This window comes from Anthonomus grandis, chromosome 22, assembly GCF_022605725.1.
Source record: "Anthonomus grandis grandis chromosome 22, icAntGran1.3, whole genome shotgun sequence".
In the NCBI taxonomy this organism is placed as follows: Eukaryota; Metazoa; Arthropoda; class Insecta; order Coleoptera; family Curculionidae; genus Anthonomus; species Anthonomus grandis.
In genome coordinates this window covers 6,593,959-6,607,151 of record NC_065567.1, presented here as the reverse complement: position 1 = coordinate 6,607,151, position 13,193 = coordinate 6,593,959, and the positions used below count along the sequence as shown (strand labels likewise).

At 33.5% G+C, this 13,193-nt stretch overlaps 1 protein-coding gene across 1 annotated transcript; it reads left to right on the top strand.

The window, feature by feature from the left end:
• The first annotated feature begins 745 nt into the window (after positions 1-745).
• On the top strand, positions 746-4,313 carry LOC126748133 (uncharacterized). Its single transcript, XM_050457164.1, has 2 exons — positions 746-1,206; positions 2,960-4,313. Exon 2 carries the CDS (start codon positions 3,061-3,063, stop codon positions 3,976-3,978), a length of 918 nt encoding a protein of 305 aa, XP_050313121.1. The 5' UTR covers positions 746-1,206; positions 2,960-3,060; the 3' UTR covers positions 3,979-4,313.
• The last annotated feature ends 8,880 nt before the right edge of the window (positions 4,314-13,193 follow it).

The window sequence follows — 13,193 nt, the reverse complement described above, 5'->3', positions numbered from 1 at the left end:
AGAAAGACATAGGGAACTTAAGCGGGATGGTTCTATTTATCGATCGAGCCCTTCTGGTAGTACACGGCGTTCAAGATCAAGAACGTCGTCACGACACAGCAGTCGTCACCGCCGCCGCCGCCGCCATGGCAGCTAGATCGATCTCTCTCTGTTGTGCAGAGATAGCGAGAGCGCACTACTTCGATTGAATCGGACAATAGAAGCGCACGACGCGACGCCATGCGGATTTACGGGCTGAACGGCCTAGGTCCGGCTCTAGGATTGAATCCGTTGAGCGCAATGAAATTCTTTCTCAGGCTTGTAGCTCTGAGAAAAATTTTAATCTGGGGAAAGGTGATGACTTTCCAATTAGGGACAAAGAGGATCTCGAAGATTCGTTGTCCATACATAATGAAATCGTAATTCCTGAAGAATTTATAGATATCTTAGGCACAAATCCCGACAAACCTACCAACGTAGGTTTTAAACTTCACGGAGAATTAATACCCAGATGGCGTAATATTTTACAAAATGGTATACCAAAGGGCGAGTCGGTGATTTTGCTTCAGAAATATGAAATTCCTTTAAACTTACAGGATTTGCTTCCACCTAAGCTTAATCCGGAGATAATAGCCATAATTAAAAAGAATAATTTGGTTAAAACTCGCGATTTTTCCTAATCAGAAGTACAAAATCAGCTGGGTAAAGGAATTTCGGTTGTAGGTAAAGCGTTAACAACACTGCTAAATGACTCGGAACATGATTTAAAAAATCTTAAAAAAGATTTGTTTAGAGATTTGTGTGACGCAGGGAAGATTTTTACTAATCTTTTTCATAGAATCTCTACTTCTCGCAAAAATGGAATTTTACCTTTGCTTAACGATAGTATAAAAGATGCAGCTGATAAATCTAACCCTACTGAATTCTTATTCGGCAACGATCTAACAGAGAAAGTCAAAACTATTAAAAATGTGGAAAGCATTTGTAAAGACTTCCTGCGAAATCCTGCGTCTACCACTTACATCCAAACCTCAAAAAAGCCAAACCTCAAAAAAGGGAGGGGGGAAGCACATATAAGGGTCCGGGAGCAAAAAACTTTCGTCGCCCTGTCCGTCGCTGGGGCGAGGCAAGGCCACAAAAGGCCACAAAAGGGATATGGTCATGCACCGAAGAATCGGGATGCTCGAAGGAGAGACAGAGTAGGAAGGATTAGACGAGAGTGAACAAGTAAGTTCGAAATGCTATGGGGGCCGTCTGCAACGCTTTTATAAACAGTGGACAGAAATTTCTTCTAACTTTGTAGTCTTGAATTGTATTCAAGGATACAAAATTCCATTTACAAAAATTCCTATTCAAAGGTACCTCCTAAAGCTCAAACATTTTCTGATTCTGAGCATAATCTTTTAAAAATCGATTACTAAAGGAGCTGTTACACAGTGTATTCCTAGCATAAACAGTTTTACGTCTAAAATTTTTCTTGCACATAAGGCAAATGGCGAAAAACGTTTTATTTTGAATTTAAAACTGCTAAATTCCTTTTTGGATCCTCCCCATTTTAAAATGGGGGATACCAGAATAGTTATAAGGCTAATACAGTATAATAATTTTATGGCGTCTATCGATTTGAAGGATGCATATTATTTAATAGCAATTCATAGAGAACACAAAAAGTATTTATGCTAATACGGCCAGTTGTTGAGCACCTGCGCACTTGTGGCGTGACATGTGTGAATTATCTCGATGATTTTTTTATTATGGGTAATTCAGAAAGGGAATGTTCAGATAATGTACGAAAAACTGTCACTTTATTGGAGAAATTGGGATTTTTAATTAACTATCAAAAAAGTAAATTAATTCCCTCTACTAGATGTAAGTTTCTTGGATTCATTTTCGACTCTAAAGCACTCACCCTTGAACTCCCACAAGAAAAAAGGCATCGTATATTAAAATGGTTAAAGACTCTTAGTGCCAGGTCACATTGCAAAATAAAAGTGTTTGCTCAATTTTTGGGTACCTTAGTTTCGTGCTGTCCAGCTGTTAAATTCGGTTGGCTTTATACCAAATGTTTTGAAAGGGCAAAATTTCTTGCTCTCAAAAAATATCAAGGAAATTATAACTGCTCCCTTAAAATTTCAACAAATATACGTGAAGATATGCATTGGTGGCAGACACATGTAAAACACACTTTTAATGAATTAAAATGTGATTCCTACCAATTAGAAATTTTTACGGACGCTAGCTTAACTGGGTGGGGAGCATATTGTGAAGGTGAGAGTACCCATGCTTGGTGGACAAAAACTGAAAGCCTTCAACATATCAATATCTTGGAACTGAAAGCAATACAGTTAGCACTGAATTGTTTTATAAGACATTATAAAACATACAACAAAATATTAATATTAAACAGCGTTAATATTTTGATAAGAACTGATAATACCACGGCACTAGCCTGTATTAATAAAATGGGCAGTATTCAACATTTGGCCTTAAATAATTTAACGAGAGATATCTGGCGCTATTGCGAGAATAGAAACATTTCCATTTTTGCCTCATATGTTCGATCAAGCGACAACTCAATGGCTGATGCAGCCTCTCGAATTCAACGATCAGATACAGAATGGTCGCTGGATAACCATATATTTCAGAATATTTCTGAGGCCTTTGGTGTGCCGTCTATTGATTTGTTTGCTTCATTCCTAAATCATAAGTGCAAAGATTATGTTTCTTGGTTTAAGGATTCCAAGGCAAAAGCCGTGGATGCCTTCACTCTAAATTGGAAGGGTTATAAAAACTTCTACGCTTTTCCGCCATTTGCTTTAATTCTGCGAACATTGCAAAAAATTATTAATGATAAAGCTACAGGAACTATAGTAGTGCCTCTTTGGCAATCACAATCGTGCTATCCATTGTTTATAAAAATGTTAACGAGACCCCCTTTATACTTTGGTCCCAATGATAACCTATTATTTTGTCCTTACAGCAACCGGAGACATGCTTTGATAAAAAAACTTATCCTGGTTGCCGCCCATTTATCAGGAGAGCATTTCAGTTAAAAGGTATACCTGTGAAGCAATACAAACAATGGAAAACTCATTAGCTGATTCTACAATTAAACAGTATAATATTACGTTTAAGCTATGGTGGGAATTTTGCCAGACCAAAGATCTGTCTCCATTTTGCGACACTGCATCTCACATTTTGTCTTTTTTTCAAGAGCTGCTAAATAACACAAATAGTACTTATGGCAGTTTTAATTACCACAGGTCTGCGATATCTTTAATATCGTCTATTGACATAGGTAAAAATCCATTAATTAAACGATTCTTAAAAGCAGTTTTCCGTAAAAGACCGCCTAAGCCAAAATATGATTCTATTTGGAATCCCCAAGAAGTTCTGAATTTTTTAGATTCACCAAACGATGGTAATCTAAAGGCATTATCTTCCAAATTAATAACTTTACTGGCATTAGCCACTGGTCAAAGGATTCAAACCCTTTCATTAATCAAATGCTCTAATATCGTTAAAACTAATATTGGTATTAAAATATTAATTCCCGAATTAATAAAAACTTCTGGACCCAAAAGCTTTCAACCATGTTTAACTCTTCCTTATCTTCAACAAAAGCCTTACCTTTGTGTAGCTTCTTTAATTGTGAAATATCTGGAAGAAACTAAAGATATTCGTCAAAAAGAATGTGAGCATTTTTGGTTAACATACAAAAAACCGCATGGACCCGCTACTAAACAAACATTGAGCCGTTGGATTAAAGATACCCTTAAGTCCGCAGGTATAAATACTTCGATATTTTCGACACGCTCCACTAGACATGCTTCAACATCTTTCGCTTATCAAAAAGGTCTTAGCTACGAAGCTATCCGAACTTCGGCTGGATGGTCCAAAGAATCATCTGTAGTTGCCAAATTTTACAATAGACCTATCGGTAATACTGAAGAGTTTCTTCCCACAGTCTTTGGCGACCTTACAGATAAAGAAAAATGACTTTTAAATTTTTTCTTTTGTCAGTTTAGCTATAGCTAGCATAAGCTGTTTTGTCACTTTAGCTATAAAATTTAGTAACATAAGAGTTAAACGTAAGTTTTTACTTTGGTAATGTAAATATAAATTAATGTTTTACATTATACAGACTCTTTGAACATCTACTTGGTTATAATTATTATGTGATATTGAGGAATGGACGCCGAAATATAATTACTAAATCAAATGAACTTACCTTAAGTTCGATTGTAATTATATGAGGCGTCCATTCCGAAAATATCACATACCGCCCATCCCAAATCCCAGTAATGATAAAACATTCATCCCTTTAAACCTAATGACGCGAGCTGATAACGACGGCGATGAGATGGGTTTACCATAGGGACAGACAGGACCGGATTTATTTTCTTTAAACTTGGTGGGCTGAAGCCAGGATTGCACGTACTACTTGGTTATAATTACGTGATATTTTCGGAATGGACGCCTCATATAATTACAATCGAACTTCAGGTAATAGATATTTTTGTTAAGGGTGAAAAGTGGTTATTTGGAACGATACTGGTGATGAAAGCAATTGATCTTAAAAAAATAAATTTTATAGTCAAAGTAAATCTAATAGTAATATTTTATTTAATTTTAATATGGCTGAAATTAATAAAATAATACACGGTATTAACAAAAATGCTGTAGGGGTCGACCAAGTTAATGCCAAAATGTTAAAGCTTTGCAGCCCTTTTATAGATACTAGCATGGCTTACATAATTAATTGTTGCATAGAGTATAGCTACTACCCTCATTAGTTGAAGAGCGACCCTTTACCTAAGGTAAAAAAATCATCTACTTTTAAGGACTTAATTAGAATTTTATCGGTAATATAGAAGGTTTTTGAAGCGCTATTATACAACCAGTTGTTACCATAAAGTTGATAAGATTATCCCAGAAAGTCAATATGGATGTCTAAAGGACTCTTTTTCTTTTCAGACAATGCGTGCAATTCATCAGAAAAAATCTTTTTCTAATGTGCATATATTATCTGAAGTGCGGCGGGGGTCTGTCTTGGCCCAGTACTTCTTAATATTTACATTTCTGATATACTTAAGTATTGTAAACTACAGGCTTTTGATGCAGATGATGTTTACATTTATTTTCACTTTGACCATTATAATTATCTAAATGCTAATAAATAAATAAGATATGAATTTACTTAAACAATTAGCCTCACAATACAATATTAGACTTAACTCGGTTAAATTAATCTAAATACTAAAAAAGATTCTCTTAAAGTTATTCTGAATATTGTATTGGATTACTCCTCCTAAGGCCAAAAATATAGTTTTGATTTTGCGAATATGTCAAGCTTGTTTAACTTTAAAAATTCTATATAATAATGGTCATATTTTAAGTTTTTGGTTTAGTAAAATGCTTTTCGAATTCTTAACCTTATTTAACTTCAAGTACTGTGATTTTAGTTATGGTCCATATGTAGATTTAATTAAAATACATCGGATTCAGAAGGTCTAAAATATTTTCTTACGTCTTATATTTGGATCATGTAAATATGACCATACTTCTTACACTTAAGAAGGTAACATTTATACATTTTTACAACGGTTAAAATTTTTACTGAACTGTTTGAGGATGGAAAAAACATGAATATTTTGATTTAGGAAATTTTGCATTTAAAGGTTTACGACTCATCCTTTCCACTGGATTTTAAAAATAAAGTTGTGGCCTCAACGCGGGAGAGCCATTTCAAAGATCATTTACATACATAATATCATAAAATTAGTAGCAATTGAATATAATTTAATGAAATATAATTTAAATACAATTTTAAAAGATACTCACTAAATAATTAATATGAACCTTAGTAATATAATTTTTGATTTTTCTTTACATGTATTTTTTATTATAGTATGGGTAGTTCTTTTTTTAATTTAAATTTAGGTTTAGTTAGATTATTTGAATAAACAGGGTTTAGTAGACCAATTTTTCTAAAGCTAGACTGACGCTGTTTCTCAGAAGAAAAATATAATTAGGAAACTAAAATGTATACTTTAAAAATTTACATAATAAAAGGCATTTCTTATTATAATTTTATCTTTTATCAAGATCATGGTGTTTTGCCACTGTAAATTTGACCAAGATTATACCCGACTTCTTAGATCATTTCATATGTAAAAGATAATTAACCTAATACACGCCGGATACATATGGACTAATAAAGCATTTTTTAAATATCCGTAGATTAAACGTTATACCCGGGATTTTTTTGTTTACCTGAAAAACACCTGTGCTGTAGGTCTCAATGCTCCGACTGCAACGGCGTCCATGCTTGTCACATCCGGTGGATAATCCTTATCATGAGTGTTAATTGGATATTGTTTGCATATTGCCTAGTGCAAGTATGTACAGATAGTATTAAGATGGTTTAAATACTTTAATTTTGCAAGCCTCGAATACCCGGCCACAATTTATAATTATTATTATTATTATTATTATTATTATTATTATTATTATTATTATTATTATTATTATTATTATTTATTTTGCGTGTTTTCTAGCTTTTCTAATAGGTGTGTTTGTTCCACAAACTTGCTTTGGTTACTTGATTCCGTTTTATTGTTACCTGTTAATTAGGTATGCAGATTTCGTACTCTTCTTACGTATTCCTTCATCATTTTTTTTTCATCTCGATATCATGTAGTCCTTCAGTCTCGTCTATCTGAAGATATATAACACTCTCCGAATTTCAAGGTTTAATTTCAATGTCAATATTCATATAGAAATAAACATATCCTACCTGAATTAAAAATCCTCAACTTTTCAAAAAATCTGGTCCTCAAAAGTGAAAACCGAACGAAAATAAATTTCAAAGAAATGTATCGACTGTTAAAGAAAATCAATCGACTTTTTCCTTGAAAAGAAGTAATTGACAAACTTGTTACCGATTTATGTCAGTATCTATTAAGTTTTCTTGTTTCCGGCTACACTAAGAAACCACGAGGAAGATACAAATTAGACCAGTCTGTTCCAATTTCAGAAAATCCCAGTATTTTCTGACTTAAGAAGAGAAGAATTTTGTAGTCACCTGCCCGTGTTTATTGCTTATTGAATTGTCGAAACAGTGGGCTGCCAGTGGGTTAGGCAGTTGTGCATATAGGTCTCCTGATGGACCCGTCATGCCCCACTCGGGGTTACCAGAGCCCAACGGCCTTAGAGAAACCGATAAGGCTCTCTGGTCTGAAGGACTTAAAGTCACTCGGTCCACTGAAAGTGTTACCCAAGTATTTGAACCTGGCGCGCGTGAGTGCTGGGCACTCCCCGACTACATGGTCAACGTTTTCATCCTCCTCACAGCACCATCGGCATTCTGGGTTTTCCGCAATACCGATAGTATGGAGATGGCTTCTTAAGTGCCAGTGACCGGTTAAAAGATCTGTCACTAGCCGAATTTCGCGTCTTTTTAGGCGTAGTAGATTTTTGGTGAGACAGGCAGAGGGCCCACCTATGTGCGCTTTGGCCTGTCTCATACCAGGGGACTCAGTCCATCTTCGGTGGGTCCACTTGTCCAGCAGACCCTTCATTGATGCGACCGCAACGCATTTGGCGATACCAACTATTGGTTCCGGCCCCATCGGCACATTCGCGGATCCCAGTCTGGCAAGAGTCCGCTTTCTCATTACCTGCATGGCCTGCGTGGCCAGGTATCCAGACGAGCTGGACTCTGCAGCCAACCTGCGCCAGTTTTTTCAGGACTTTTATGCACTCTAGTACAAGCTTGGAGCTTACCTTTGCGGCCGTGATAGCCTTAATGGCAGCTCTGCTGTCCGAGCATATTGATACGACTGTATTGAGGTGTCTATTGCGGTGCTGTTGCGTGTTTATTGCTTATTGTCATTTCTCGAAAGTCCAGTTCAATTGTTCCATCAAATCAGAGGGTAATGAGTATAGAACCGAACTTATAAATATATATATAAATTCCTTAATTAATTAATGTTAAATTTTTACTTGTTAATGGTTTCTGATAATAGTGAATCAGTTCTTGGTAGCGTTCTTCAAAATAAAATATTATATTTTTTTAAAGAAGTTTATTCGGTTAGTAATTTTCTAAATCCTAAATCTACCGACGGCGCTACTGACCATGATTATTTTTTTTAAACAATTTTATTTCATTTAGTAGTATACAATCCACTATACAAATCCAACTAAACTCTAATGTGTATTTACATCATTCAGAATGAAAAATAAACAATAGAAATATACTATTGCTAGCTAAGCTTATTAAATGCATAGTAAACGGAAGTTTTCAAGGTGGACAAGTTCCAAAAGTCAAAAAATTTGCAAAATCAAAAAAAAGATTGCCTTAGAGTTCCAGTGATTTTGTAACTAATTTATTTAACTTTCTTAAGAATTATTAATTTTTAAAAATTTTGAGCTTTTTGGACATTTTGTAATTTTACTCTTATCAACTACTCTGTCTAGGCCCATAAATGCTTAATTTGGAATTTTAATGACTGAGGGGATTATACGATGAATATTGTCATCAAAATCTGATAAAAGGGTCAATTTGGAACACTCTAAACGTAAAAGATAATTGGGAGGTGAATACAAAAATGACAACATAGAAGTTGTTATACTTACTGATCCAGAACTGATCGTAATTATAATATAAATATTATACCCCTACTGGGAACTTAAGGTTAATGACCTCATTTATTTGGCGCTCTTTTTAAAGAAAAATGATCTTAAAAATCCCAAACATAAAAATACATTTAGCCCTCTAATCATATCATCATTTAAATGTAATCTACTATTATATGATTTTTAGTCGGGTTGCAGTGTCAGTAATTAAAGTTGCAGTATCGTATTGCATAATTTTGTAAACACTTTTTTGAATCTATAATTACAAACTTTATTAACCTGAATATATTTTACAGGTGATCACTATTGACTTGTCCTACAACAAACTACAAATGATCCCAGAAAACCTGCTACACAACAATTCTGCTCTAACCCATCTAAATCTATCCCATAACTACATAAAATATTTGGATACCATAAGTAGCAAGTCACTGAAGATGCTTAGTGTCAGTCACTGCGAAATCTATGAGATAAATAGATACAGTTTATCTTTAATGCCAAGTTTAATGTCGTTAACATTATCAAGAAATTATATAACCTCTCTACCTAATAGATGGATAGCTAGAAGTCTAGTAATTTTGGACGTCAGTTTTTGTAGGATTAGAGCTCTAAACAATGAGACTTTTGTTGAAATGTTCTATTTAAGACAAATAAACTTGGCCAGTAATGAACTAACTACAATAGATCCGTCATACTTTCCTAAAGCTTTTAATGTAATTATCAATGATAATCCTTGGAGGTGTGAATGTACTCAACTTAAACGGATGTTTCAATGGGTTTCAACTTATAGCGCCAGTAGGTTGGATGAATTAATTTGTAATTCACCGGAAAAAGTTGCAGGTAAGCCACATATATATATATTTCTACTAATTAATTGAATACAAATTGTTGATAAAAAATCCTTTCCTCAAAGACTTAACTCCTTCTCTGAAACCTGAAAACTCTTCTGATTCCTTAAGAAGCTTGTATTCTTCTAATATAGAGTAAACATTAAAAAAATTGATGAGAGTATCGGCGTTTTAAATGGATTTGCCTATTAATTTATTTAAAACATTTCATAAATTTATTTTTAAAAATGTTTTAAAGTAAAAAGGACATGTGCATTTTGTTTTTAAAGAGGACACTTATTAACAATAACGTTATAAGTTATGAGTTATAACAGTAGTAGGGGTTAAAATATGTGTAGTGTCAATTAATACTATACTTTTAATATTATTTCGCACTACCTGTTTAAATTTATACGGTAATAGTTTACTTACCTGATCCAAATAATTTTTATGTTTAAACTAATAAATTTTAAAAACTATAATAACGGTTACAAATTATCAACTGATTAAACAAATCTGAAATCAAATAATTTCGTTAAATTCCCCATTTTCATATAGGATATCCAATATTATTTTATAGTGCCAGTTTCTAAAATTTCTTAAATTTCAATGTTATAAATACTTCCTCCTATTTCGCGTTAAGTGTCTACCTTTTGACAAGCTATAATATATTATAGAATAACATAAGATAAACCAAAAAACTGACTAAAATATTCTCGATACTTAATATAGACACAGGGAAGTATATAACTCTCCAATCCGTCTTTAAATTATATGGTTATAAAAATATAAAGACGTCAATTCACATATACAACATAGGTTCGTTTCTTATAGTTCTTTTACGGGTTTGCTTATATTTTGTACTTTAAGTTGGTTTTTTAGAGTCCTACTTAAGTCTCATATTTTTACGTGTAGGTTTTTTAAAATTTTAAGTAGTTCATCTTTTTTAAAGGCGCTATAATTTTTATGAGGGATCGCGCTATTAATCATTAGCAACGTCACGATTCCCACCCCGAATCCACACACAATGCAAAGAATCAGGTCTTGCGCTGTCAAGATCACGCCTCACATCGTCGTCAAATTGTTGTGCAACAACGCCATCGAGCTCTCATCAAAGCTTCTCCCAGAAACAGGGTGTGTTCTCAGTGTGAGTTACTTATTTTATTGGGTTGGATTGGGTTGCGTCGCTTATAGTAAAAATCAATTCAAAAAATACTCTCTCACACGCTCACAAATTGAAAAGAAGAAAAATATAGAATTAATCACGTATTTAAGTGAAATATAAACTTAAATCTTTAACGATAACTTTGATTATATTAAGATAATATAACGAAAAATAACTTTAATTTATTCTCAGCTATCCGGACAAACTGGAGACAATCCGCAAATTGTGTACAACGAACGGGAAACTACGTCTTATAACAGGCATCCTAACTAATTAAATGGCGATCTTTTAAAAATAAAACTAAGCAGGAGTTCGTTATGTAGGGCATGTTACCATGAAGATGAGACAATGGAGCAAATACTTTGCGATTGCCCTGCTCTCTCGTTAATACGCAGCTGTATTTTAGGGCTATTCTATACATCCCTTAAAGAGATCAAGGGGTGTCATGGCGACGTTGTCATTCTCGTTGATTCACGACACAATGGGCCTACTGAGGTCTAAGTGCAGTGGTACTTGCACAACCCTCTTCAGTTACAGATACAAATGCGAAAGGAATTACGTTTTATGACTTTTTAATCAATTTATTTATTTTGGAAACAAATGAGTCTGACATTGTCAATAAAAAAATATGTTCCTGACTTAACAGTCTGTTCCAGATAGGAGTGTGTTCCTGAGCTTCGTTACAATATGTTATTATTCTAACTAAACATTTATTTTTGATTTTAATTTTTCAGCTATTAACCCATACTATGATAAATCCGATGACAAAACCGTAATTTTAGTTTAATCTATGTAGGTACTAATTTCTCACAGAGAATCAGAGATCTTCCAACGGCTATGTCACACGGGTTAAGTAGTCACGTTACCCTGGTTATTGCCTATTCAGCACTATCGTTCCTCAGAAGTTTAGTTCAACTGTTCCCATGAGTAATGAAGGAATGCTTAGAATAAAGTGTCTTTGCGCCTCTCAAGTGAATAGGGAGTACGGGGTTTTTTTATGGGAGTAATTTGGATAGCGGAAGAATTACTTGCGGTTAAGATTTGGTATAAGTAAATCAGCAGTAGAATTATCTTCATCCTGGTCGTTCATTTGGTTCTTAACTTTTGGAATTCTGGCTATATTTTTATGATAAAAGCTTTTCTTTGTAAAGATTTTGATATTAGTATAAAACCTCTGAAAAAATAATGAACAAGGCTAAAAACTTAACACTATCCAAGGTCAAAGTCTAAGATTATTTATTTTTGATTTGAATGACCGTAAGCCGCTGGAAAATGGAGCCAAACTATTTTCATTAAAGAAACGCAAAGTCCTAGTCAGTGGAGAAAAAAAAACCATAGTTGGCCGAATGAAAGGGTAAACGAAACATAGGAAAGTTGATCCTTCTTTGATAGGTGTTAAAAGGAATTGCTTCGAATACGGTAGTACAATTATATAAACCATTTAAGATGTTATAAAACGTTAAAGCATCAGAATAACGCCGTCTGACTTCAAGATTAGGGATATTAAATTACTGCATTCTATTATTTAAATCACATATATTTTGTAATGATGTTTTTCTCATTACATAGGTCAATTCTTAAATAAAATTTTCTACGTTTTTTTAAACTGAGCCAATTGTATTTTAATTTGACACGTCACGAGATTTCGTTAATACCAGGATGTAAATTAATTTAAACTGAAGTGATATTAATCTAAAATTATAGGAATTATACGAATTATCAGGTTCCTTAACTATATTTTGACTAATTCATATTTCAAAATTTTGTTCTGCAAAAATAAAATTAAATTTCTAAAATGGGTAATTTTAAGATGAGGTAATGAGCAATTTTATTAATTTTACCGGGTTTTTAAATAATTGTCTAGTCGTATTCTTCTGTTGTATAGTCGTCTGATTTTAAATGTCTACATTAATATAAATAACCAAGTAAAGGGGCGATGGTCTGTTATCAAAGTAAATTGTCTACCGAATAATAAGGAAGACATTAATAAAAAAGTGTTACTTAAATAAGAAAGAAATGTCTTACTACCCAAACAGTTATTAATATTTTGCGTTTAATTGAAGAATATTCTGTTTCTACTGGGCCATGAGTTCTTGATCCATATGCGATTGCGATTGGCAAATCTTTTGCAATAGGGTCCTGTGAAAGAATAGCACCTACAGCGAATGCGCTAGCATCTGTAATTAATAAGAATTGTTCATTAAAATTATGGTAAATAAATATCGGATTTTGGAACTTGTAAAATTTGGAATAAATCGCCGATACTATACTATAGTTTCGGAACACCCATATACCGGGTGGTAGGAACATAGGAAAACCCATGTAGATTTTAAGGGGGTCAATTATTGGCTTCCCTGTACATTTTACAGAAAAAATGTAAGATAACTATTTGAAGAGACCAATCTGGCAAACCCTCGTGCAAAGTTTCAAAAAATTTTAATAAGTGAATCTTGAATTATTCAGGGTAGTTGATAGAAAGATAATATTTAATTTAAAGATAAGATTTAAGTACGTAAAATTAGTTTTTAACCAAAAATTTTAATTTAATAAGTTTAGTTTTTAGCGCCATCAGTGGGGTGTTT